This window comes from Pollicipes pollicipes, unplaced genomic scaffold (genome assembly GCF_011947565.3).
Source record: "Pollicipes pollicipes isolate AB1234 unplaced genomic scaffold, Ppol_2.1 Scaffold_3447;HRSCAF=4054_pilon_pilon_pilon, whole genome shotgun sequence".
In the NCBI taxonomy this organism is placed as follows: Eukaryota; Metazoa; Arthropoda; class Thecostraca; order Pollicipedomorpha; family Pollicipedidae; genus Pollicipes; species Pollicipes pollicipes.
The window spans coordinates 6,628,155-6,654,982 of record NW_023596297.1 but is presented as its reverse complement, the minus strand read 5'-3'; the positions used below and the strand labels follow the sequence as shown (position 1 = coordinate 6,654,982).

Here is a 26,828-nt window from a genome sequence, read left to right as displayed (position 1 = left end):
ACGTCGATCAGACTTGCTCTCTTCACAACACGCTCAGCATACAGGTGCAGCATGGTTTGATGACTGGGGAAATGCACGCGGGCGCACGTCGGGACCGATAGGACTGGCGCAACGCCTGTGGATTTCGGTTCCAATGGGCATCTTCGCGGCCCGACCTCGCGTCCGGCTCCGGTTGATGACCATCGGCCGCATCCCCTGACATCTCGCGCTCCGGTTGCTGAGCAGGCTGATCTGTCGGGCGTCACTTTCTATCTCGGCGGCGGCGGCGGCGGCGGTGGCGGCGGCGGCAGCGGCGGCAGCGGCGGCGGCGTCAGTCGGCCGCCGGCGCCGACAGAGCGCGTGCCGCGCGGCGGCGGAGCAGCCAGCGTCGCGCCCGTGGAGAGTGCTCCCGACGCGCCGGCCGGAGGGGGCGGCGCGGCGCCTAGGCCGCCCCCGACCCTCCTCTGATCCTCTGACCGCACCAGCCGCCGAAACAAACCACACCATCCGACAGAGAGCGAAGGTATGTGCCCGACCAGGCAGGACGTTTAGGTTCTGTCGGCGAAGAGCGCCTCCCAAGACGGTCTGGTACCACTGCCTCTAGCACGGAAGGATTTCAAAAAGTTAAATCGTGCCCATCAGTCCATGTCTGTAGTCTGTCTGTCATCAGTCCATGTCTCTCGTCATGTCTGTAGTCTGTCTGTCATCAGTCCATGTCTCTCGTCCATCCCTCTGCTAAACCACGCCAAGTCAGTCAGCGCGTGATTATTTTTTACCAAACGGTCACGTCCTTTAACTGCACCACAAGCAACGGCTACATTGCAACACTTTTGCAAAAGCGTGCTTGCAAGTCCAGCTAAGCCGCACCTGTAGATTGTTGGGCCACACGCTCGTAAGATCATATTAGCCGGATCCCGTTCTAAAGCCAGCAGTGTTGTCCGCTTCCGAGAATGCTCCTAAGCAACCAAACAACTGTCATGTTTCGCAACACCGCCAGGTGAGTCCATGGAACGGACCATGAGGGTGCTGACGTCGGGTGTGTGACAACCCGCAGACTGGTGCGGTGTCCCCTGTCTCACGCACTCAAGCAGCTGCCGGATCCTTCCACATGGAACGTCCTTAGCCCTCAGGCACCTGTCGATGCACGCCATTCAGAGAATATTTCCAGCACAGGGAAAACTATCGGCAGGTCTCTCATAGCACATCTCCAGCACAGGCAACAGTAGACTCATTCGTCAGAGGGCATGAGGCATGACGACAAACTGTTGGCTTATGCCTTACATAATGGTCCCAGTCTTCCGATCTCACACATTCTACATAGTCGGTTCTACTACATTCTCATTGTGACATTCAGAAGGTCAAATACGAAGCGGGGTGTTCGGTGAACGTCTTTGTTCTACATCGCGGGCCCAATGAAAGACGTTAACACCACAGCAACCTTGCAAACTCGAGTCATGCAAGGAGGCTCTTGTACAAAGGGGCACAAAGAGCCTCCAGGAAACCCGGGGGCACGCCCGCCTCTGAGGGCCGGTGCCAGGGACGGCCGAGTACATCAGGGCAACTCGTCGGGGCCATACCCCCCCCCCCCCCTCCCGCCGGAGGACGGCTGTGCCGATCAGGGCGGCTCGTCGTGGCTCCGCTGCACCCCCGCCCCCCCCCCCCCGCCGAAAGACGGCCGCGTCCATCAGGGTAGCTCGTCGTGGCTCCACCGTCTCCCCCGTCGAAGGACGGCTGCGTCCATCGGGGGTAGCTCGTCAGTGCCCGCCATCCCCCCCCCCCCCCTCCGCCGGAGGACGGCGCGCAGACGAGTATCGCGAGACGGTCTGGGTGGCAGGGGGCTTATCCGCCGGGGTTTCTCACGGCGATCACGGTCCCGGCCATGAGTCATGTCATGGTCATGATCACGCAAGGCCCCGGAGGCCTAGGGAGGCCAGGGAGGAAAGGTCAGACGTCTCCACACAGGGCTTGACCCGATCCTGCGAGTCTTCGACCTCTGGCGTCCGGGGCCAGGCCATCACTCACGTGCCCAGGGGCGCCGGCGATCCGCCGCCCGACGCCAGCGGGCCACCGCACCGGCAGCAGCCTGGGGGACAGAGCGACCCCGGGCGGCGGCGGGGCGTCGGCGGCAGCCAGGGGACAGAGCGACTCCGGACGGTGGCGGCGCCCGACGCCGGCCGGCAGCAGCCTGAAGGACAGAGCAGACCCGGGCGGTGGCGGGGCGTCGGCAGCAGCCTGGAGGACAGAGGGACCCCGGGCGGCGGCGGGGCGTCGGCGGCAGCCAGGGGACAGAGCGACTCCGGACGGTGGCGGCGCCCGACGCCGGCCGGCAGCAGCCTGAAGGACAGAGCAGACCCGGGCGGTGGCGGGGCGTCGGCAGCAGCCTGAAGGACAGAGCAGCCCCGGGCGGCGGCGGGGCGTCGGCAGCAGCCTGAAGGACAGAGCAGCCCCGGGCGGTGGCGGGGCGTCGGCAGCAGCCTGAAGGACAGAGCGACTCCGGACGGTGGCGGGGCGTCGGCAGCAGCCTGGAGGACAGAGCAGCCCCGGGCGGTGGCGGGGCGTCGGCAGCAGCCCGGAGGACAGAGAGATCCCGGGCGGTGACGGCGCCCGACTCCGGCGGACGGCTCTCGACGACCCGGTCTGCCTGCGGCGCCGCGACCTTGGAGTCAGCGGGGCGGGCAGGGAGCCGGCCGGCAGCCGGGGCAGACCGGGGGACGGGACCACCGCGGCCGGACGTGCTACCGCGCCCCCCGCGCGTCCCGCGCACGTGCCGCCGCTGCCGTCGTCGGCAGAGGACCGCCGTTCCGGACCGCACAGGTGGGCGCCCAACTATCGCGACGCTGTCGAACTAGGTGGCCGCATATCACGTCGCAGGTCCTCGAATCATGAGATCCTTGCTTTATCCTTTGAGTTCCGCCCTGTTTATCGATAGCAGGCCCTCTCTGAAACTGTTCATTTATTCATATCATATCGTGCACAGCTGATTCAGTCTTAAACTCCAAGAACTACAATAAAAAGGTCCCAAAGATCACTATATTTCGGCAAACATGCCCTGTTCAGGTGAATTTTGAAATTTATATGACGTCATTTATTCATTTGGTAGTGAGCTTAAAAGTATATATTAACATATACATTTCCAAAGTCCTCAGAAAAGGGTTTGTCTGCTGAAACAGTGAAGTCTGCGACCCATTCATGGAGTTTCTAAGCGTTTGAGACCGCAATTAACAATGTACGGTACAATTCCGTCCTGTTGACCAGCGATTGCAATCGACTTGTTTGCCCCTGGTGCGCCACTGGACGAACCTCGGCGTCCCGGCAGCGCTCTGGCTCGCCTGGCTCACCAGAGAACAATGGCGTTGAGGTGGTACTGGGAAGTTGATTGCCGTTTGGGGCTTTACTCAGCTGCTGAGACCGTGTCGCGTCGCCTCCTTTTCACCCTGGCAGGAAGGGCGCGGACACCGCGGGTAATCGAACCGCGTACTTCTGGTTTCCCAGATGTAATTTACCCCTCTCTCCCCAGTGTACTTATAACGTCACGCAAACGGCTCCTGCACACGAACTGTCGTCACGTCACTTACGACCGTGCGCAAATAGCAAACTAAGATGGGCTTCGAGCCACAGCCTGTGTTATGAGCATGAATGAATGGACAGATGAGCAGAATAATCCAAACACGGTAACTTGGCCTCACGAAAGTGGCTGGTGTCGAGATCAACATGCTATTAGTGGGTCTAGAAGCCGAGGCCACACTAAGCGAGGTTCAGTAGTTTGTTATCCCTACAGCCTTTCCTTTTGGTACCACTTCAGCACAGCCTTTATGAAGCCTTCCAGCACATAAAATGACGAGCTCAGTAAAGGTGGACAGGGCAGCGTCACATTTCTGTATAAAGCACGCGACAATACCGAGCCAAGTACTCCGAAACAATGCCTCGAATTACGGCATGGCTCCGCATCACTGCATACCTCCACTTGACGCACGCAGCGTGACATTTCGTGCGCCTCCTCTGTGAGGAGCATCTCGCGTCTCGGCCCAGATGCCGGCGGCATCTCCTGCGGCACCGACCTCGGCCGCAGATAAGCGCCCACGTTACGAAAGAGTCGATGGCGCGGGGACCGCACCAGCGGCCAGTCCCGCGCCCGGAGTCCGAACCCACCTGCTGACGATTTCGCCGCAGCGGCGTGACGTCGTGGTAACGGGATTATCGCCTGCGATCAGCTGACGTGGCGAGCAGTCACAATCACTCACACGAGCCCGAAGGTACGGCGGCAGGGCTGGCGGCGCGTAGCCGGCGGAGCGGCAAGAAGAGCCCTCGCTCGTTGGTCGGCCACAGGGCAGCGGCCCGAGTCATGCCCGCAATGCCGTTCGTTATGCTGATGCGCGGCGTTTTTACACTGGGGGCGATTCCAGTGTCCACTTAGAACAAAGAGGAAAGCGGCTAGTCACGGCGGGAGTTGATCGCCGCGCATAGCGTCCGGTCGGGCGCGACCGCTTTCCCACATTCATTACGGACGTCGCAGGGTGGCTGCAGGATTGCTCCCGCGGCGGCCGCGGCGCCGACCAGAGAGAGCGCTCAACACGGCCGCGTCCCGGGTCCGGCGATGTCTGGCGCGACCGCTCCCCAAACGTCAGGGCCATGAAGCTGCCAGGGGCCCGCAGCGCCCGGCGGGCTATCGTGAGGCGGGCGACAGCAGACGAGCTGGTCCGCTGTCTCGTGGTCATTGGTTAGGCCAGTGTCTGCCCTGACCAGACGGTCAGCCAGCTCCGTGTCGCCAATGGCTACCGAGCCCGTTCGATCCCCCCGCCACACACACTCCTCCGCAGTGTCAATCGCCCTTGGCTGGATTCGGGGTTCAGACTGCACAAATCCACCGGGCCGGACTATTAATCCGTCCCACAGAACAGCTCTATTCCGACTCCTAACAGCCTGACGGCGCCTCCGCTGCTCCGGTCCGGCGGTGCGCCAGCCGGGCGGCGGCGGCGCGCGCGCTCCCACGCTGGCCGGAAGTGAGCCCCCGGCAAGGGCGCCGCCCCGCCCCGCCGCAGACGACTCCCCCCCAGCGGGTGGCTTCGGCCGGCCGGCCGGGCCAGAACGGCGGAGAGGCGGACATAATGCGGCCACCTCAGCACAGGTGGACCGCGCAATCGGGTGAGACTCGTGCCGCCGTCACCGGCCGCCCGGCCCGGCGGCATCTCCAGGGCCGGCGCCACGTGCGTCCGGGCGGCACGTGAAAGCGCGGCGCCGCGCGTGCCGTGCTTCGCCCGGGTCCAGAGAGCGTGTCAGAGCGGCGGCCCGACACGCCGGTCCGGCGGTGTGGTGCCGCTGGTGCCGACACTGCGGTGGCAGCTCGCCTAAGTCGCACTGCTCGGCTGGTGTCCAGCACCAAGACGGCCGGCCACCCGCGGCATCAGCCGTGGATGCGGCAGTGAGCGTGCGGTGGAGAATAGGGAAAACAAGCCCGGCAATGATGGCGAGCACAAGTTGGAGATTACAGGCGTCGTAGTTCGCAGTAGAGCGTACAAATCCCAATCTGCGGCATCTCGCCGCGACGCTGACTACGCGCGGAGCTCCTTGGTCATTTCAGCACTTATCTCGAAACACTTGGCGCCTACCTCGAGCCCACTTTACGGAGCGTTTTGACACGACACGTTGAGTGTCAGCCGTGCGCGTAAGGCGACGACGGTCCACATACATTGAGTGCCACCGACAAATGCGGCGAGAGCCTCGCTCACATGACACGCTCCACTGCTGAGGACGCTGCTCCTATCAGTATCTATATGATGTGGGCCTTGGCCGCCTTAGCGGGCCCAGTGCGTGGCAGTCGCATTCAATATCTGCACCGATTGGCGCGGAACATCATCTGCTGGGGGAACACTACCGTACCGACAGGCGCTTGCTTCAACAAAACCGGGTTTCAGCCGGGAGCTGGTTCTATGTACGGACCTTAAGCACGTCACTGACATCACGTATTTTGCCTATCAGTTGCCATATGATGGATTAATTGCCTTGGGGTCCAGTCTACAGTTTGGAGGTCTAGGGTGGCCTTTGTGGACGGAGGCCAGCATCTGCCAGTCAGCTGACCAAGTGATGCAATATTATCTCACAAAGGCCCCGTGAGCGAGAACATCACGAAGTCGATCTGGTCTTTGCCTAACGTAATAGCTATCTGGTGATTTCCATGCGTGTGGAAGGTTGGTGCGGTTGTACCGACGTTCTGCCATCAGGCAGCCGTACCGGCGTTGTTCACAGCTCCAACGAGCCTGACCTCCGCCTCCGACGCCATACTCAGAGGCCCCCTTCCACGCGCCCACAGTCCTCTCGCCGGCCGCGAGTCACCACCGTCGCCTAACCCCTCTCCGGCCTTCCCCCTCGACGCTGCCCGTGACCCTTCGACGTCGGCCGACAGTGACCTTGCCGCCCGCTGTCAGTGACCTACATCGGACCGCCGACAGCGGCCGTCACTCGCTCGTGCGTTTTGAAGGGCGGGACACCCCGCCGCCAGCAATCGGGACAAACTGCTAGATCACCCCGACGCCACGCCGCCGCGGCCGACGTCCCGCCGGTCTCGACCCGGCCCGCTACGCAGCGCGTGCCCACTGCCCCATCATCGAATCAGTCTCGTTGACGGAGCCACGCACTGGCGCGGCGGCTGGGGGTCAAGGACAACAGCGGCGACGCAGACGTCGACGATTGGACGGGGCGCGGAGGTCGGGATGAACAGACCGACCTCGTTAACTTCATTCACAAACTGCGCATGTGTGTACACCACGGGCCCGTTCACAGATGCGCAGCTTCCGGTGATTTTGTTTTGAGCTCTTTGAGCTCCTTCACTGCTTCGTGCTCCTTCAGTGAGCGTCCATCGTACCGAACGTGCCACTCAACCACTGCTAGCTGCCCAACACTGCTGATGTCCGGAGAGGCTGCGCCTGCCTGGTCAGCGCAGGATGACCCGGTCATGTTGTCACGAGCCTGCGCTCAGTGTCGTCCATAGCCCTCCCGCACACTCGCTTCGGCTTCGAAGAGTGTCGCCACTTACCCGTGCCCAATGGATGGACTTTTCAACATATTTGTGGATGCCTCAAGGAAGTGATGTCACTCTTTACATTTGGTCTGTGAGCGAGGTAATGGAACAACTGACTTGCAATTACCATGTGCCCCCTCCTTAGCCAGTTTGTAACCGTGTCAGTTCAGTACCTCCATCGTCATCCCCAATGCCGCCCCAGGGCCACTGCGGTCCCTCAGCCGGCGAGTCCCGCCGAGTCGTCCCCGGTCTCCTCCAGGGCCGTCACCGCTCTTGCCCCCGGCGCGTCGCTAGTCGTCCCCGGTCTTCCAGAGACGTCCCGCTCTGCCCCCGGCGCGTCGCTAGTCGTCCCCGGTCTCCTCCAGAGACGTCCCCGCTCCTGCCCCCGGCGCGTCGCTAGTCGTCCCCGGTCTCCTCCAGGGCCGTCACCGCTCTTGCCCCCGGCGCGTCGCTAGTCGTCCCCGGTCTCTTCCAGAGACGTCACCGCTCCTGCCCCCGGCGCGTCGCTAGTCGTCCCCGGTCTCTTCCAGAGACGTCACCGCTCCTGCCCCCGGCGCGTCGCTAGTCGTCCCCGGTTCCGTCTAGAGACGTCCCCGCTCCTGCCCCCGGCGCGTCGCTAGACGTCCCCGGTCCCCTCCAGAGACGTCCCCGCTCCTGCCCCCGGCGCGTCGCTAGTCGTCCCCGGTTCCGTCCAGAGACGTCCCCGCTCCTGCCCCCGGCGCGTCGCTAGTCGTCCCCGGTCGCCTCCAGAGACGTCACCGCTCCTGCCCCCGGCGCGTCGCTAGTCGTCCCCGGTTCCGTCCAGAGACGTCCCCGCTCCTGCCCCCGGCGCGTCGCTAGACGTCCCCGGTCCCCTCCAGAGACGTCCCCGCTCCTGCCCCCGGCGCGTCGCTAGCCGTCCCCGGTTCCGTCCAGAGACGTCCCCGCTCCCGCCCCCGGCGCGTCGCTAGTCGTCCCCGGTCCCCTCCAGAGACGTCACCGCTCCTGCCCCCGGCGCGTCACTAGCCGTCCCTGGTCCCCTCCAGAGACGTCCCCGCTCCTGCCCCCGGCGCGTCGCTAGACGTCCCCGGTCCCCTCCAGAGACGTCCCCGCTCCTGCCCCCGGCGCGTCGCTAGTCGTCCCCGGTCCCCTCCAGAGACGTCCCCGCTCCTGCCCCCGGCGCGTCGCTAGCCGTCCCCGGTCCCATCCAGAGACGTCACTGTTCCTGCCCCCGGCGCGCCGCGAGTCACCGCGTCTGCTGCCGCCGGAGAAACGTGACGCCGCTCGGAGAAACGGCGGCCATCTGGCTAGGCCGGCTGCACACACAGCTGGGCCGCCCCTGACAGCGGCCGGGCCGGCTGGACACGCACGGTCCGCCACCGCCGCCCGGGGGACGTACTGCACTGGACGCTCGGTTCTGTGTTGGCCTACGGCACATCGGCTAGAGACACGGCGTAGCAGGGCGTCAAGTCGCATCATGCGAAAGGTTCGACAGAATCATGAATGCCTTAGAAGTTGGAAAATTAACCGAGCTTTCAGAAAATGTCCCTAACGCCGAAGATCTTTATGACATGGCCACACAGGTCAGCACCACCCAAAAACATCGTTTGGTGAAAGTTGTGTTTCACAACAAGCCTCAGACTATGTCAACCATCAAGGTTCGAACGCAATGCGTGCTGAGGGAGCCGCACGGATCTCGCGGCGCTACGCGGCCGTGTGCACTCGACGGGAGTTGGATCTGGCCGATTGTTTTCGGCGTGGGGTGATCGACTAAAAGAAAAAGCCACGAACCGACTCGTGCACAGTGTAGTGCGTGACAAAGGAAGCACATCTCATTGTTATCCGCCAGCTCGTCACGGCCCGGCGCCTCCACTGAGCCGGTATAGTCTAGCGAATTGAGAATTTCACGCCGCTCAATTCCCTCCGACGCAATTTTCACCCAGCTTCTCGTGCAGGGAAAGAAAACGCCCCCCGCGAATGGGAGAAACTGGTGACAGATCGCTGGAAAGCATCCCAAGCCTTCACTAGCAGACGCAGCGCAGACATCGCCTGCATGACAGCCGGGGCCGGAGCGTCGCTACCGAGCGCGGGTGCCGGTCGGCTCCTGGCACGCCAGGCCCGCTCCGGCCGGGGCGGCGGCGGCGGGCAGAGGTGGTCCCGGTCCGGAGAGCCGGGAAGCAGGTCGACCCGTCAGGTCTAACCGGAGCTCGGGTCGGGCGCGGCAGACAATCGTGAAAGCGTTTTGTTCTGTCGCCTCAAGCAGAATTACCACGCTTCCATGAACAGACGGTAAACGGCATATAGCTGGTCCACTTAGCACCCAGTTGGATGCACTGCATTGTTTCCAAATACCAGTGTTCAAAGCCTGCAATGCAGTTTGTGCAGCCCCAATAGCTCTAAATTCCTTATATCGCCACAACAGAAGCACGATTTACATATGGCCGAAGTGCCGTTCGCCGCTTCGCCGCCACTCACTGATCACCGACGGCCTCGCGTTCGGAGTCACGTGACGCGAACACGGGCGGAGCCCGAGCCGCGCCACAACAGCCACGGCCCGAGCGGCGCCCCTCGCACCGACAGCAGAGCAGCCGGCGGCGGTGGCCACACCTGGCGCGGCTGGCCGCTTCCGGCGTGGCCAGGGGCGCCGGCGGTCCGCGCGCGGCCCGTCTGGTGGCCGCCCATAGACGGAGGGCACCAAGGCCGAGCTCAAGGCCGGCCCCGCGCCCGCCGATCGGTCGTTTACCTGGACCGGCGGCCAAGAGCAGGGGTGGCGGCGGCCGTGGCGTGCACGGAGATGAACGGAACCTGTGATTAGGCTGGAGATCCCGACGGGAGTGGGAGGGAGAGGACGATCACCCTCTCTGGATTCCTGGATCCAAAGTATTTACTGCTGAGACCAAGGTACATGCCAACCTATCCCGCCCTATCGCTGGCATGTGGTATAGATGCACGTTGTGTGCCACACATTTTAGACACAAAGAGGACTTTGGACGCCCCCCCCCCCCCGCCTGCTTCTGCTCCAGAGCATATCTTTACTTGGATTTTCAAGAATGAAAATCTTCTGAAGGAAAAAGAGCTTTCCAACCGTGCATTGCAACGTCCCGAAACTCACGGCCTTGCCAGCGATGCTCTTCACGACTTGAGCGGTTTGATCCGACTTCCTTTTGCTGTTCAAACACAGCTTTCAGTGACGAAGATGAGTTACGCATTCTTTAAAGTATAAATTTGCAGTAGAATTGAAATGATCTCAAGTCATCACAAGAACGGTCCATGATTCATCGCACGAATAATCCCGCTACAGCTGAATAACGGACACGGACTTTGCCACTCGACCGTCAGCTCTGACCCTACAGACTTTTAAATGTCACGGAGACAGCCCCTGCAGCAAGGCTCCGACAGAACAGAGATTGCAAACACATAGCTCAATAGCGAGACCTTGAACCTCGCTATTACGTCCGTTCCAGTCGTACCGCCGCAGGCAAACATGGCGTCTTCCTCTCCGGGCGACCGATCAGTCATACAACTCGGCGTCATGAGGAACTTGACAATCCAAGCGCATCTGACCGGAGCTCTTGGAGGCCCTCGTCGACAATTTTCCGCACAGACGCACAAGTCCACGTAAATCAGGCCGGTCGCAACAAGCCAAGGACGTCGGTAATTAAGGCTTGCCCGGGGCCGATGTCCCACACTGACAGAAAGTCGCGGGCACTGAGGAAACTGAGTCAACTTCTGTGAACTGATGCTCATCACATGCCGAGGCCCCAGCTCCCGGAAGGCCCGCAGGCCGTCACATGCCGGGGGTGGGGGAAGGCAGCCCTCCGGAAGGCCCGCAGGCCGTCACATGCCGGAGGGGGAGCAGCTCCCGGAAGTCCCGCAGGCCGTCACACGTCGGGAGGGGGGGGGGGGGGAGGGCAGCTCCCCGGAAGTCCCGCAGAGAGCACCCTGAGCCCGTGCTCTCGCCATCCGTGTAACCACAGTGTCCGGCACATTTCAGGGGCGCGCCACCGAGCCGGCCGTTGACGGCGCGGCCATGCCCGGAGCGCCGGCCGCCTGGCTGGCCGGCCTGCTGATCGGCTGGCTGGCCGGCGCCGGGGTGCGCGCCGGCTCCGTGATCGCGCCGCCCTGGGCGGACGCCGCGCTGAACCCGTGCTCCGAGCGCAGCTGGCAGCTGGTGCGCTGGCCGGCCGACGGCCGCTGCTACCCGATCTTCCAGCGCGGCCCGTGCGACGCCACGCAGGAGCTGGTGTGGGACGCGTCAGCCGGCCGGCCCGCCTGCGCCTGCCCGGCCGGGCACCTGCACCACGCCGCCAGCGCGCGCTGCTACCGGCATCACACGCGCGGTCCCTGCCCACGGAGACACTTCTTCGCCGAGGACGCGGCGTCGGGCGCCGCCACGTGCCGCCGCTTCGCCGAGTGCCGGCCGGGCGAGATCTTCTGGCCCGCCGACGGCCGCTGCCACGCCCACCTGACGCGCGGCCCGTGCGGCAAGGGCGAGCTGCTCGCGCTCAACCGGCTGACGCTGGAGCCCGAGTGCGGCTGCAGCCGCCGTCAGATGGCGCGCAGCTACTGGCCGCACACAGACTCCTGCTACCAGGAGTACACGCGCGGCCCCTGCCCGCACGGGCTCGTCTTCGTCTACAACAGCACGCGCGGCGTCGTCGAATGCGCCTGCCACGCGCGCATGCTGGAGAACTACGACGCGCGCACGGGCCAGTGCTTTCCGCAGGGCGGGCGCGGCCCGTGCCCACCCGGCAACACGTTCGCCTTCAACAACGCGACGCGCCGCACAGAGTGCCGCTGCCCGGCCGGCAGCCTGGTGCGGCCCGAGACGGGCGCCTGCCACCGCGCCTTCACGCAGGGCCCGTGCCCGCGCGGCCGCTTCGCCTCGCCGCGGCCCGGAGCGCCACACCAGGCCGTCTGCGTGGCCAACCCGTGCCAGCGCGGCGAGCTGTACTTCCCCGACGACGGCTTCTGCCACCGGATCGGGCGGCGCGGCCCGTGCCCGGCCGGCCAGCTGGTGCAGTACGAGGCGTTCCGCGGCGTCAGCTACCGTGGCGCGTGCGGCTGCACCGAGCACTTCACACAGAACTACTGGCCGGCCGACGGCCGCTGTTACGAACAGCACACGCGCGGCCCGTGCCCGGCGCGGCTCACGTTCGTCTACAACGCGACGAGCGGCCGGACCGAGTGTCAGTGCGCAGCGCGGCGCGGGCGCAAGCTGTACGAGGCCGCCGGCGCGTGCGACGAGCCGCGCTGCCCGGCCGGCGAGCTGGCGGCGCCGGCGGCCGGCGGCGGCTTCCGCTGCCGCTGCCCGGCCGGACGGCGCCGCGACCAGCGGCACGGCCGCTGCCTGCCGGCCGCCCAGGCCGTGCTCGAGCGGCTCGAGCTGATGCGCATCACGCGGTGACCGGCCGCGAGGGGCGGGCCGCGGCGCAGGCGCGCCCGCCCGCCGGCGGGCCGCCGCCACGGTCGTCCTCACTTGATGGGCATACATGGTGGGGCCGGGAGCGAGCCCCCTAGTTCTCCCGCTTATCAGCACCGACATTATCACGAGTGGCGCGACGGGGCGGGTCTGACGTACGGCGGGGCGGGTCTGACGTACGCCGAGGCTAACTAGCAGCGCGCAGACTCCGAAAGACAACGTCATCATCAAGACGGAGGGGAGGTTTTTGAGGGACGATGCATTCGTCTGGTTATTGTGCGTTTCTGGCGTGATGAACGCACTCATAACCCCGCACAATCATTAACGCCGTTTGTGTTTGTGATCAACATCCGTGCATTGCGTAAATTATTGTAAAATGCTGACCTCAACAGCCGTCAATACAGGCACTTGTCATTGTGCACCTTCGTGAATCTGCCAGGAGAGCGAGCTTCCACCTCAGATGTCTTCCACGATGTCAGTTCAATGTCGGACAACACGGGTGGTGAGCGCTCATGCTGGCCATGACCCGGCAGAGGCTCATCACGCAGCGGATGGCAGCCCCAGGGCGACACACCGTTCACGCCCGCGGCACCGCATCCCAGCTCAGAAGCGGCTCCGTAACCCCGCCCGCGGTGCCTCCAGCAGGTCGACCTCAGGTCAACCGAGGCCCACACGTCAGGTCCAGTCCGGATCCGGACGGCTTGGTACTTACGCCAGGTCGGCGGTCAGGTTCGTGATGGTGGACTCGAGCTGCCCGATGTGGGCAGTGCACTTCTCCAGCTGTTGACAGTGCTCGTCCAGCAGCTCCGTCTTGTCGTCCACGTCGTTCTGGGGCAACAGGGGACAGTCAACGGCGGCACAGCCGCAGGCATCACACGTCAGAAGCCGCGGGTAGAAGAGGCCACCGAGAGAAGCTGGCGCCCTCCGATCCCAGATTCCAGCTCCCCGCCCCCTCCCCCGTAACCCAGACCACAGAGGCGACGTCAACCCGTTCAACTGACAGACCCCAGACCCTTCAGCTCACTTTAGCCATGAAGCACACACTAATGCCCAGTCTCGCAATATCACTTCAACCCAAGCTAACCTCCACCGAGGCCACTTCTCTGCCCATCCTGACGGTCTTATCCGACCTCACCCTACACCACCCACCTCGGCTCCGACCCCTGGACACGCACCTGGAACTTGTCCCGCTCACGGATGACCTGCTCGATGACCTTGGTCTGTCGGCGCGCCTCGCGCTGCAGCTCGTCGACGGTGGCGCGCAGGTCGGCGCACTGGCGCTGCAGCTGCGAGCTCTGTGTCTGGCACACCTGCCGGGCCGGCCGCACGTCCGTCACCGCGATCAAACGTCCAGGGGACGGCTGGGCCGGCCGAGGACGCCCGCGCCCAGACGCCCGGCTCACACACAGCTCGGCGGCACCGACGGGCAGGACACGATCGGGACACGCTCTCCCCGGACCGCGGCACCGAAGGGCAGGACACGGTCGGGACACGCTCTCCCGGACCGCGGCACCGACGGGCAGGACACGGTCGGGACACGCTCTCCCCGGACCGCGGCATCGACGGGCAGGACACGGTCGGGACACGCTCTCCCCGGACCGCGGCACCGACGGGCAGGACACGGTCGGGACACGCTCTCCCCGGACCGCGGCAACGAAGGGGAGGACACGGTTAGGACACGCTCTCCCCGGACCGCGGCACCGACGGGTAGGGCACGGTCGGGACACGCTCTCCCCGGACCGCGGCACCGACGGGCAGGACACGGTCGGGACACGCTCTCCCCGGACCGCGGCAACGAAGGGAGGACACGGTTAGGACACGCTCTCCCCGGACCGCGGCATCGACGGGCAGGACACGGTCGGGACACGCTCTCCCCGGACCGCGGCACCGACGGGTAGGGCACGGTCGGGACACGCTCTCCCCGGACCGCGGCACCGACGGGCAGGACACGGTCGGGACACGCTCTCCCCGGACCGCGGCAACGAAGGGGAGGACACGGTTAGGACACGCTCTCCCCGGACCGCGGCATCGACGGGCAGGACACGGTCGGGACACGCTCTCCCCGGACCGCGGCACCGACGGGCAGGACACGATCGGGACACGCTCTCCCCGGACCGCGGCACCGACGGTCAGGACACGGTCGGGACACGCTCTCCCCGGACCCGACAGCGCCGCACGCCGACATGGGGCGTCCGCGTCAGCAGTGCGTTTGCTAGCATTAGAAACGTAGACGCTAAAATAACACACTTCCGTGTTTGGACGGCATTACAACAGTTGAATTGAAAAAGCCCCGCAAACAACATCACGCGCAATGTTTCAGAAAGGCGCTGACCAACCCTACTGTGAAGCCTTCACAACACACAGACCAGCGGTGTAGGCGCTGAATGAAACGTAGACTAAAACATAGCGAAAGGATAAGTGGCTTCATCATTATCATTATTATTATCATCATCATCATCATCATCATCATCATCATCATCATCATCATCATCATCAACAACAACAACAACAACAACAACAACAACAACAACAACAACAACAACAACCATATCCATAACAGGGTGGGAACAAAGTCGACCAGCCGCTTGTTTCGACGATGTCAACGCTTAATTATCAAGGACCACGCTACAACACATCCGCGTGAACGTTCGCTCGCGTGACGGGGGTACCTCGAGTTCGCTGGTGGTCTTGATCAGCTTGTTTTCGCAGTCTTTCAGCGAGGACTCCCCGCGGTCCACGAACGTCCTGTTGACAGGGCAGACGTCAGGTGACTGCGCGCGACGCTAGAAACCATGCGTGAAGAGGATCGGTGTCGTCTACAATCGCCCTGTTCAAACACAGCCGTTAGCAGCTTTTGCAAATGCCGCCTGCAAGTGCCAATACTTAACAGGCGACAATGAATGTTTTGCTCCTAGTCCCGCACGGGTGGTCTCCAGACGTCTCGTTCTGTACAGTATTTGTCTGCACTGTCGCTACTGACTTGTGCCAGCACACAGCAGAGCCACTGATACTCACCAAACAATCAGTCATGACCTGAAGACAACTGAAACGTCCATCCTGAATGTCCTAAAATGTCTGAGCTTACAAGACCGGCACCCCAGCCGGTCATTTGCGGTCCTCTGTAGTCTAGGCGTGAGAGAACTGCTAATCTTGAGCCTCACAAGCTTGGTTCGGTGTGGTCTCCCTGGTACAATGGCCCACACACTCCGGCGCTGTGCAGGTCGTGTGTCATCGATATTGAACGCTTGGGCTCATGGTGTGTTCGACACGATCTCTCCGCGCTGCTGGCAGACTCTGACATGTTGTAATGTAACGCACGCGACTCCCTACCCCTTCCCCAGGAGCCCGGTAAGCGGCACCTGGCTGACATTGGAGCCGGGACCACCTGTGCATACAGCTATCGATGTGGCCGTTTATTTCGCGGCTATACAGGCACGACATTCACGTGCATTCAGTTCCCCAAGCATGGTACGCGGCAGCCCCCAACAAATCCGACGGCGGCCCTGACGTGAGCGTATCTCATGCTGGAGGCCTCCCGTGGACAATGTCCTCCGACCGAAGGGCCCACCAAAAACACCGCATAGTCGGGCCGCCGCCAGCACTGACCCAAACACTAGCCACAGGAAGGGCACGGAAAACGGAGCAAGATGTGATAACAGACCGCCGTAAGCTGCGGCGCTGTCCATGCGCGAGCCAGTAGAAGCACGGCCGTGGGGTTACGTTGTGAGGACCGTTGCGGGGACCGCACATGCCAACCGACCACCAGCTTTGCATCAACTGCAGCGCACGAGCTGGCTGGAAACAGGTGGACAGTGCCTTCATAAGTCGTGCGCGAGGATAAAATATATTTTCTAAGGCACTGTGATAGCTCTTCGTATGAGGTTACCAGGTTAATACAATCACAGATCTCACGTGCATTTCAATAAAACTTGTCTAGGTAACGTAAGGGGGCACTACCATAACATGTGAAACGACAGAAGTACCCGTTCCTCCTTAGTTGGATATAAGGGCTCATTCAGTGATTTCAAGCTCTTTCATCTCCGTTATTGGATGCCCTGCTTCACACTTCACATATACGTACGGGTGACACACCTAGCTATCCATTCACACAGCCAACCTCTAGCCTGGACTAACGAACAGGGACGCGACAAAAATATTGTGGCAGTCAAAGCCGGCCATACCTCTCCATACGTTATCGTTTAACGTGACGCGATCGATATGGTTCAACCTGAGTTGTGTGTAAGGCACGACTCGTGATTTCAAGGAACCTTCCATGGATGTTACTCCACGACCTACTCCACACACCAGACTAGTTCCGATGATACGCGTAATCGATGCGGTTGTGCTATGCTATAACCATATGGCTACATGGTAAAACGACGAAGCTCTAACCTGGACTAGTCCACAGGGACGTGACATAAATATTGTGGTGTCAACATCTACTTTTCCGAACACCACATCGTTGTTCTCAGCACCATCCCTTCTGATCAGCCGCCGTCGGTGACTGTCCTCTACGCAAAATTCTCTTTCATCGTTCTCTCCCCAACGTCTCCTCCAGCCGGTTGCCGTCGCCGCTCAGGGCGCCGGCCCGACCTCTGTCGACCGCTTCACGAACTTGCGCCTCTCGTGGCCGCCGCGGATGGCGCTGAGGTGGCGCGCCACGGGCGGCAGCAGCAGCGGCAGCTTGAGCAGCACGGTGAGCACCGGCAGGTAGAGGCTGACCTGCAGCGGCGGCGGCGCGCTGCAGCGCACCTCCAGCGTCTCCGGCGTCATCGCCAGCACGACAGCGTGCCCGGTGGCGGCGACCAGCGCGCTCCAGCCCAGCCCCGACTGGACGAACATGAACTCGCGCCAGCTGAGCGCGGCGCCCACGCTCGGCAGCGAGGTGACCCCGACCACGGAGAGCAGGCCGAGCGCCAGCGTGCCGGCCGAGAGGAACGCCTCGCCGCGCCAGTGCATGCCGCGGTTGTAGACGGTCACGCTCTGCAGCTCCGTCTCGTTGCCGGCGACCACCACCTGCGCCTCGATGACGGTCGGCGACTGGTAGACAAGCGGCAGGTAGCGCGGCGACCAGACCGCCGCCGAAATGCAGGCGTGCAGCGACGCCAGAGCCAGCATCAGCAGACCCAGCTGTTTGCGCATGCGCAGCCAGCGGTCGAGCCAGCCGGGGAAGCGGCGGTACTTGGTGCCGCGGTACAGCTGCAGGTAGGCGGCCACCACGCCGGCCAGGTACACCACGGCCAGCACGGCGCCAGCTGTCATCGCCAGCGCCTTGTTCACGTTCACCATGAGCAGCGGCTTGAAGAGCTCGAGCGTCCAGGGGCCGCCGGTCTCGGCCGCCGGGCACACCTGGTCGCGCAGCAGCAGGAACACCCAGCAGAGCAGCAGCAGCAGCAGGCAGATGGAGGCCGGCGCCCGCCACTGCGGGAACAGTTGCAGCGGCAGCGTCTCGATGCGCCGCGCCGCGCGCAGTCCGCCCAGGTCCACCGGAAAGAAGCCGAGGTCGGCCACCAGCCCGGACACGCGCGCGCGCGCCGCCGCCGACTCTCCGGCCACGAACACCTGCTTGCCGCCCTGCAGGCCGCGCTCCAGCGCGTAGGCTGAGACCACGTTGAAGGCCTTGACGACACGCGCAGTGGGCGCCAGCATTTGCAGCCGCTCCGCGTTGGCCTCGAGCGCCACCTGGGCAGCGCTGGCGCCGTTGCTCACGTCCACGACCACCTTGCCGGCGAGAGCGGCCAGCGGCAGCGAGCCGTAGAAGTGGGCCGGCACGCAGACCACGAGCAGGTCGGCGGTGGCGGCGGCCTCCTCGGTGCTGGCCAGCGCCACCTCTGCCTCGTCCGGCAGCGGCGGCACGCGGCCCGGCCGCCGGCTGCCGAGCGTCACGCGCCAGCCGCAGAGCGCCGCACGCGCCGCAAACGCCCGACCGTAGTCGCCGGCGCCCAGTACGGCCAGGCGCCGGTCGCTGGCGGGCGGCGACGGAGGTGGCGGCGGCGCGGGTGGGGCAGGCGCCACCGGGGGCTCGCCGGCCGGCGGCGGCGGCGGTGGCGGCGGCGGGAGAGCCGGTGCCGCCGCCGCTGCCGCCGCCGGGGCGCCAGCCGGCTGGCCGTATGTGAAGCTGACGCTGACCGAGTACGGCTTGTCGTCCGGCAGTCCGAGCAGCTCGTCCAGGCTCATGTTGGCGTACGGCTTGGCGCGGCCTGGCACGGTGCCGGCCTGTGCCGCCGCCGAGCGCGACAGCAGCGGCTCCAGGTCGGGCCTGAGCGAGCCGCGCCGCGCCGAGCCAGCCGCTCCGCCTCCCCTGTCGGCGACGGCTCTGCCCCGGTCCCGGACGTCAACCCGGTCTCGGCTCGCTCGGCGATCGGGGAGGTCCCTGTCTCGCTGGCCGGCGTCCAGGGGATTCCTGCTCCTGTCGCGGCCCCGGTTCCGGTCGCCGGCCGCCGCCTGCTCCCGGACGACCCTCGGACGCTGCGCCTTCGAACGCAGCTCGTTCGCACGATTGTTAGAGTACATTGTGCCTGGCGGTCTGTCCAAGCGGCAATCAACTTTCGCAGCCGAGCGAGTCGATCAACGCCTTCTGAAGAGGTCTTGCGGTGGTGTTCGCCGGCGTCGTTTTTTGTTTCAGACCCGAACTCTTTACAATATTCTCTGGGTGGCTACGCACTGGTGCTCCTTGCAACACGGTTGCGTGGCATCAAACGTCTTCAACGCGTTATTTTCACTCCAATTTGATCCTATTCTTTCTTCGGGTCTTGGCTTTACCAACCTGTGTTTGCGGTTCAGGGCACAGACGCGCCTCCTTCCCGGTGGTTTGACCGAGATGGGTTCCTTCTCACCAGGCTCTGGCGTTGGCCGCCGGCTTCGCAGGCCTTGAAGCCGAGCCGCTCCCCCCCGTCGGCTGGTCCCACCGCTGTCACCGCGGCACACAGTGTTCCTCACACTACCTCCAGACCTCCGACCAGCCTGGGCCGAAGAGCGGGCCCACCCCGACCTTTGCCCTCCGCCGCTCGCGCGATAATGACTCTCACCACTCCGTGCCGTCGGCCAGCGACCCCATATCGAGCCGCGTGAGCCGGCCGAATGGACACAATGCATGGCACGCACCCATTGATTCACAGTATCAGCGCCGACTGACGGGGCGCCGGCCAACCCGTACGAAGAAAAGGCTGTTTACGGCGATCGCAGACACGTGACGTCATTGGCGCATGATCGATACCTGTTGGCAATGGCCAAGTGGACAGAATTTAGAGCGCACTATTGCGTCCGTATCCAGGGCGTTTACTCGGTCGGCCTGGAGACCAGGTTGCCTTGGCAACATGCCTGTATGTACAGCGCGGGGGCGACACCCGCGGGGGTGATGACCGACACGAGGTGCGGAAGCGGAATAATGACAATCCCCACGGGAGGCAGGGACAATGCCAAGGACAACAGTCATGGGGAAAAGAAAAAAACGCCAGGTGTTGAAAGCCATCGAAAGGTAAAAGAAAGTGGGTCCCCGGAACGGCAAGCACAAGTTGCCTTCCTTTGTGTAGCCGGGGGGGGAGGGGGGGGGGCACCATCCCTACTCTGGCGATTATTGATGTGACAAATGAAGCCCATCGTAACGCTGAGACGGCAAACATACGAACAACAGCTCAGCTGCAGCTCAGCTGTTTAAGAACTGCGCTGAGCAACAGCTGGAACGAGTCATTTCGGCCCTTTGGGGAACGGTATCCCGCTTCGGTGCACACCGCATTGACCGTGCAATCGTACCGTGTCGTCCATTTCAATTGCGGGTCGGCTCTGTCACAGACCGTACGATTTTAGTTGCGGATTAGTTGTTGCATCTCAACACTGTATAAGCTGCGCAGCAGTCCGGACCCAGAGGTTCGCGTTTGTGCTATCAGCGGTCTTTGCGCATCCCCATTAGGAGTCACTTCATACAGCGTCAGAGACCGTGCAAGTAATGTGTTTAGTGCAGGTCCACAAAAGGTCTGATACCCACGGCAGCGTGACCGTATCGATGTGGATGCCATGGGTCCTTTGTTGCTAGTCGCTGTCGCAGTAAGTCACTGAAGACCATGAGTATATATCGGGATAACACCAAACGTTGGCAAATATAGTTGGCATACGTTACGATGTTCATGTGGCGAGGGTGTTTTAACTCTTCGGACGCGTCTTCATCAACAACTGGCGACGACACCATGACAAATCCTACCAACCCTACAAATCGGCCACCTCAGCGGCCGGACAGCGGACGGCGCGCGCGCGCGCGGTGTGCCACTCATGCTGGCTCTCAAATACGCCACAGCGGGAAGCGGTATCTTTTGTCTACGTCCGTCCTACAACCAACACTATGTGAGTCAGAGCAAACGAAACGGACTGGTCGCTGCAAGCCATGTGAATGTCTCAGGGCTTCGAGTAGCAGTGTGTTCTATGTATGCAAGAGGCTTAAGCATCCGCGCCGGCACAAGCCTGACCTTTCCACGGAACATCAGATTCTCAAAAAGCACGCATCTCATCTGCAAAAACAGCCTGTTTATGTGACCGGTGCTATTTTGACCAAACGTGCTGGGGTACGATCACCTGCGCGGACTTTAATTACGACTCCTGGGACACCTTATGCATAATTCAGCAATGTCAAGTTGCATCACCCAGGTGGGCGTAAAAGCCATAGTGACATGATAAGACACTTTTAGTTCGATCCGGCGCTTGATAATGCCCGTTTCCACATGTTGCTACACAACACACCTCTAACATAGGGCCTGAACGTCACGCCACCCCAGCTTGTCCGGCCGTAGCGCCGTTACACTAACACATCGGCGTGCAACGGTAAGATTGGGTTTTTCTCGCGCACTGGGGAGGGGAGGTATCCTTCTGCGATCTTTCTGATCTCTCGAAGAACAGCTTACGCTAGCATCCTGAAATTTTCAGCATCTTCTCCTGCCGTAGGTCAGGTACACTTTGTCACTTTGTTCTGAATTTTTCGGCACCTTTTACTGCGGTATTTCAAGAACGCTTTGTCACTTTATCCTGAAATTTTCAGCATCATTTCCTGCAGTGTTCCGAGAACACTATGTCGCTTTGTCCTGAACTTTTCAGTGTCCTCTCCTGCAGTATTTCAGAACCGCTTTGCCGCTCTGTCGGCCAAAATCGCAGATGAGCCTAAGACATCTGGCAATACGCTGTAACTCGTCTTCCTGCGGTATTCGCAAGTTTGTTCACCTAGCCATGTCACTTACTCTCTGACCTTTCAACGGCGTGGTGTGGTTATCATGGATCACTGACCAAACTTGGCCTTTAGCACTACCCTCTGGTGAAATCTACACTAGTAGCGTAAATTGTCGGATTTGTCGACTTCCTATGCACAGCATCGCTTACGCACCTGCGATTGACAGCCTGACCTTCAAGGACATCGTAGGTCACGAACCTTATTTGGCCTGCAGATGTACGTTTGCAACCATTGTACACCATTGCCAGCGTTTGTCGTACATATCTGGCCTTTCACTCCATGTTACCTACACACCTATAAGTGGTAAAGATAAACCAAACATGAAATATTAAGACCGTGACCTCATTGGCCTTACATATAACTAAACACATAATCTGTGGTTATTTGTGTTACTTTTTGTGAACTTCTAGTTGATGCACCGCTTTCATAAGCACCACATATTTACCTAGATACGGTTCTGTCATCTCAGAAAGGTCGATACAGATCGCTGACCTAAATAAAAATGCTACCTGCTAATAAAAAACGAAAAAACATACAATTCGAACATAATGGTTGGTAAAGATCCTTAAGTTCTAAGGGAACAACAAATAGCGATGACCTGTGATTATCTGCGTCAGGTACCCCTTGGTTGATACAATAATGTAAATCCGCGCCTTATCACATATTTGAAGGATTAATTCACACCGGAATAGACTCAAAAAGTGCTAATTAGATCTCGGGTTTGAGACCCGGCTGCGCCATGGTAGCTCAGCGCATACATGGCCAATGTAGTCGTTGGTGCCCCAAAAAAGGCGCACGATGGCGGACGTCACGCTTCTGTTTTGAATCTCTGACCTTGCACGCCAAAACAGCTCGATAAAAACATAAGTTACTAAGCTCGGCATGGCCGCTTGAATAACACCTCGTCCGCCTTTCCAGCCCACCCCCACCCCCACCCCCAATCCGAAAATACCTGGGTGGATCTACCTCAGCTCGTCAGGTCGATGTCGGCGCGGGACACAGTCAGGGCAGCGTCGGGCCGCGCCGAGCCGAGCGGGCTGGTGGCCCGGCGGTTCCACTGGGTGTCTGGTAAACCCGAATCACGCGGCCCGACTGCCCGCCATGCCCGCCCTTCGTATCAAGGCGAAAGACAGCCGATGCCTGTGGCCACATGTACTGAGAGCGTCGTAAACCAGCCGAGCGCCATAAGCCTCCGCCGTCAGCCATGCCACCTGGGCCAGCGTCGGCTCCGCGCTGCTCACTGCCAAACTGTCCGCTCTGGCACCGTTGGCGCCTCTGTCGCCCGCCGTCGGGCCTGACGACCGTGTCGCACGCTGCCGCGACGCGGCGCCACCGTCGCGGCGTGCTCGATCGTGACGTGGGAGGGCGGACGACGAGAGGGAAGGGAAGCCGATGGCAAGACTCACTGTTGAACAAGTTTCCTTGTAGACTTCTCCTAGGGCGTCCCGTCGAGCTTATCACACATCCATAACATCAGCTGCTATTAACTCGAAATCCACCGGCCTCTTCCCATATATTCCTCACCGAACCAGGTTCGATGCCGTCTCGCAGCCTTCGAACTCGCCCGGTGTCAAAAAGTGTCACCCCACTGTTTTGTTCATTGCCACTACTGCACAACACGGAACATGAACACCAAAACGCGTCTGCCCTGGTCGAGCGACTTACTTCATCTTGGTGTTCTTGGTCATGACCCGGCTCAGCTCCGCTTGGGAGCCGCTCAGCGAGTTCTGCAGATTCTTCACCTGTCAAACGCACGGCCACGATGGTATCAGCGGAAGCGCACTGCCAGGTAGATGGTGAATACGGGAGGTTTCCGTTTGTTTTTTGTCCTCACCCTGGTGTTGCGGCATAATTTCCGATCGAACAGCACCTGGTGCTGTTCGATCGGAAATATGTTACTGCAATTGGTCCAGTTATTTATGCTTACAGTAACCCTGACAAAGCCAGAGACACGTTGCATTGACAATGGTGGGCCATGGCATATCAGGTTATGCCAAAATGACACCATTTCAATATCACACGTACCCAATTTACAGCCCGTATCGTTATCGCGATCTCGTTTTACACGCCATAGTTCGTCGTGGTAATGGGTTGAAACACATTGCCTGAGGCCCGAGGCATCAAATAAAGCCATCCTGGACACTTTGCACGCCAGCATAGATGAATAATGTGTATAGCTATAGGACGTTCAACGCGATCTGAGGACGTATCCGTTAACACGCGTGCTACAGGCGTACTAAAGGTGTTATGTTGTCAGTCTGGTATGCTGGGTCGTCTTAGGTCAGCTTTGTGATTTGGTGTGCAATGATGTTGGGGTCGGAATTCATAACACCAACCTCATGTTATATTGCATGCTTCATAGGGGTACTGGCGAGAATGGCGTATTGCACGCTGTTCGGGAGCCTCCCAGCCTAGTAAAAGATCCAAAATTAATTCAAGGTCAACCTGACATTCAAGGTTATCGCCGCCGGAGCAAGGCCAAAGCCGTCTCCCCTATATCGGATTTTTCTGTTTTCCTGAAGCGTAATAAGCGTACCTTCCTTGATCTTCAGTTATAACACGAATATAATATAAGTTATGACAGGATTGGGAATTTGAAAACAGTCAGTAATTGATTTTCGGTCACCACACTCCGCCCCGCCGCATAGCGACCCGTACGTAGGTTTCGCTTTCCCTGTGGTGCCGTGTGTGAGTCCTGACGCCGACCTGACTGGACGACAGGGCAGTTGTAGTACCCTGTGTAACCCCGCGCCAGGCCCATGGACCGCAGGCTCGTGTTCGGGGCTGGTAGGCGTACATGCCGGCTAGCCCTGACCTGAGCCTCCAGACTGGAGATGAGCGCTCGGTGGGAGGCCGTCTGACTGTGCTGCACCGTGCGGTCCGTCTCAGCGGCGCCGATCAGGGCCTCCAGCTCGGCGATGCGCGACTCCATCTTCACCCGGTCGGCCAGCTGGGTCTCCGTGGCGACCTGCAAGACAAACAACGCTGCGCCGTAAAAAGCGTGCCCATAGATCACATCGGCGGCGATGTTTTGGATCGCGGCCCCGTTACAAAGCAGTCCCAACACAGCAAAGCACTTGGCGTACATAATCATGCCGATATGGGCATTGCGTGTTTTTGTGACCGCCGGCAAACATCGCTCGACCATAACGCCCATCTTCAAATGTCGGCAAAAACCGATGGCGTGATCTGGATCATAAGCCTGGAGTCGTCAGGCTAATAATCCGTCACGAAGCCGACGCAGTACCGGAGACAAACATTCACATGCAGAGCCCTGCAGCGGGCGGCGTCGCCTCCGCAGCCCCATCGCCGCCACCCAGCTCACCAGCATCCTCCGCACGAGGCGGGCGGCCTCGCCTGGCGCCAGCAGGGGCTGTTCAGCCGGCCCGGCCGACGGCCGCGGCCGGGCGCCGGCGCCAGCCTCCAGTCGGAGTGCGCTCGGCCGGCCGGGCCCCGGTGGCGCGCTCGGCACCGAGCCATGCCGCCGGGCACGGCAGGCTGCCGGCGGCGGCGGGCTGCCGCCGGACCGTCCCGCCGGCCGCGGCGGGCTGGAGGGGGTCCGGCCGCGCCACCTGGTGACGCTCCGGGAGGGTCGGCCTCCTGGACTGGAAGGGCTCTCGGGGGCCTGGCCTCGTGACCTGGCAGGACTCTGGGCGCTCTTGCCTTGTGACCTGGGCGGGCTCTGGGAGGTCCCATCTCTTGGCCTGGGTGGACTCTTGGACGTACAATCTTGACGCCTAGACGGACTTCTCGAGGTCCTATCTCCTGACCTGGACAAATTCCAGGCGGTCCCATCTCTTGACCTGGGCGGACTCTGAGAGGTTGGACCTTGCGATTTAGGCTGCTCATGCAAGGTCCGGCCTCGCGTCCTCGGCGGGCTGGACGGCTTCCGTTCCCGTGGCCTTGACCTCGACGGTCGCGACCTACCGCAGCTGTCTGGCGACCCTCCCCCGGAGGCGGGGCGGGCCGAGAACCGCACCGCCCTCACCGTCAGGCACACGCCCTCCTCATCCTCAGACATGGCGACCAGCGACCGGCCGCTGGCGAGATCAGTATCGCCCCGGTTCACTCCAGGAGAGCTGTTCGACATTCGTCACGGAAACATAACACCTCCGCTTAAAAAGACTGATCGCCACTCTTACGGACGGCATGGACCGACCGTTACCTGCTCACAAGCGAGGCCGTAAGTCCTGCCCCCCACGCATCATGAAGCCGACGCTCTGCACGCAGCTGGGCACGATCGGTCGGGCACCGCCTCACGGACTGTCCGGGACCTGACCTGTACGGGACGCCAGCTGTCCTCTCCGGATGAGGGGGAGTTAACGCCGTCGAGCAATGGCGAAAGACTTCAGAAGAGCAACGCGTGCAGCGAGTGAACTCACACACACACATCAGCCCTTGGACGTCTGCACCTTGCGCCAAATCCCATCATTCGAACAGCATGAAAGAAGCAAATGGCAGTTGCGGTGGAGCCCGCGCTATGAGCCCCAGGCAACACCAGTCGACAGCGCCGACTCTCAGCACTGGACGGTAAGCCGCCGACAGCAGCCGTCGTCAGCACCAGCCAGTCACGGCAGCCGAGCACAACCGACCGTGGAGGCACAACCCCAGCCAGCGACACAAACCGAGAAAACCGCCCCGAGACGCCCCAGATCGGCAGCCTCAAACCGCCGACAGCACTATCTCCCAGCACCGGCGACTGAGAGGGCCCTGTAATGGCTGACTGCAGCCACACCCCCACCCGGCAACGCCGCCGATGAGCGCGGTCGGCGCGTCACCGGCCGCCCGCCGGCCGGCCGGTCGGCGACTGCCAATCCCGCGCCGGCCCATCTCCAGCCGTCCGCGGCGCCCCTCCCCGCCGCCCGTCACTCGTGGCGTGTCCGTGCCGTCCCCATTAGTCCATCGGGGCGGCCGCCGAGCAGCCGGCCAGCCCGGCCAAGTGTCGGCTCCGTCAACATGCGTGACAAAGGGCAGCACGCACCGGCCGCCCCCGGCGCTAATCAAATATAACTCGACCGCTCTCCAGCGGCCGCCGCCAACACGCCGCCACGCCGAGCGCCGGCGAAAAACAACGCCAGCAGACGGCGCGCCCGGACGGACCCGGCGGACAAAAATAACTGCCACGGGCAGTGGAAGTCAACACCAGCGGTCTATGCCGCGCTGCCCAAACAAGTGACTGGAAGGCCACGACGGCAACAAGCCGGCGAAGACTACATATCAGG

General features: G+C 61.8%; 2 protein-coding genes across 2 annotated transcripts; one reads left to right on the top strand and one right to left on the bottom strand.

Annotated features, from left to right (window-relative positions):
• The first annotated feature begins 956 nt into the window (after nt 1-956).
• LOC119091551 (uncharacterized) lies at nt 957-12,380 on the top strand. Its single transcript, XM_037214362.1, has 4 exons — nt 957-976; nt 11,135-11,227; nt 11,516-12,203; nt 12,339-12,380. Exons 1-4 carry the CDS (start codon nt 957-959, stop codon nt 12,378-12,380), a joined length of 843 nt encoding a protein of 280 aa, XP_037070257.1.
• A 723-nt stretch (nt 12,381-13,103) lies between these two features.
• LOC119091550 (uncharacterized) lies at nt 13,104-24,992 on the bottom strand. Its single transcript, XM_037214361.1, has 6 exons — nt 24,932-24,992; nt 24,422-24,574; nt 23,272-23,348; nt 15,065-15,140; nt 13,571-13,705; nt 13,104-13,223 (listed from the first exon to the last, which is right to left on the bottom strand). Exons 1-6 carry the CDS (start codon nt 24,935-24,937, stop codon nt 13,104-13,106), a joined length of 567 nt encoding a protein of 188 aa, XP_037070256.1. The 5' UTR covers nt 24,938-24,992.
• Between the last annotated feature and the right edge of the window lie 1,836 nt (nt 24,993-26,828).

Bases quoted from the DNA above. Each gene is read 5' to 3' on its own strand.
- LOC119091551 (XM_037214362.1), top strand. From the start codon at position 957: ATGTTTCGCAACACCGCCAG. The intron at 977-11,134 runs GTGAGTCCATGG...CTCCGAGCGCAG, and splicing joins ATGTTTCGCAACACCGCCAG to CTGGCAGCTGGTGCGCTGGC. The intron at 11,228-11,515 runs GTCAGCCGGCCG...GTGCGGCTGCAG, and splicing joins CAGGAGCTGGTGTGGGACGC to CCGCCGTCAGATGGCGCGCA.
- LOC119091550 (XM_037214361.1), bottom strand. The intron at 15,141-23,271 runs GTAAGTCGCTCG...CCCTGTCAACAG, and splicing joins ACCAAGAACACCAAGATGAA to GACGTTCGTGGACCGCGGGG. The intron at 13,224-13,570 runs GTGCGTGTCCAG...CTGTTGCCCCAG, and splicing joins GTGAGCGGGACAAGTTCCAG to AACGACGTGGACGACAAGAC.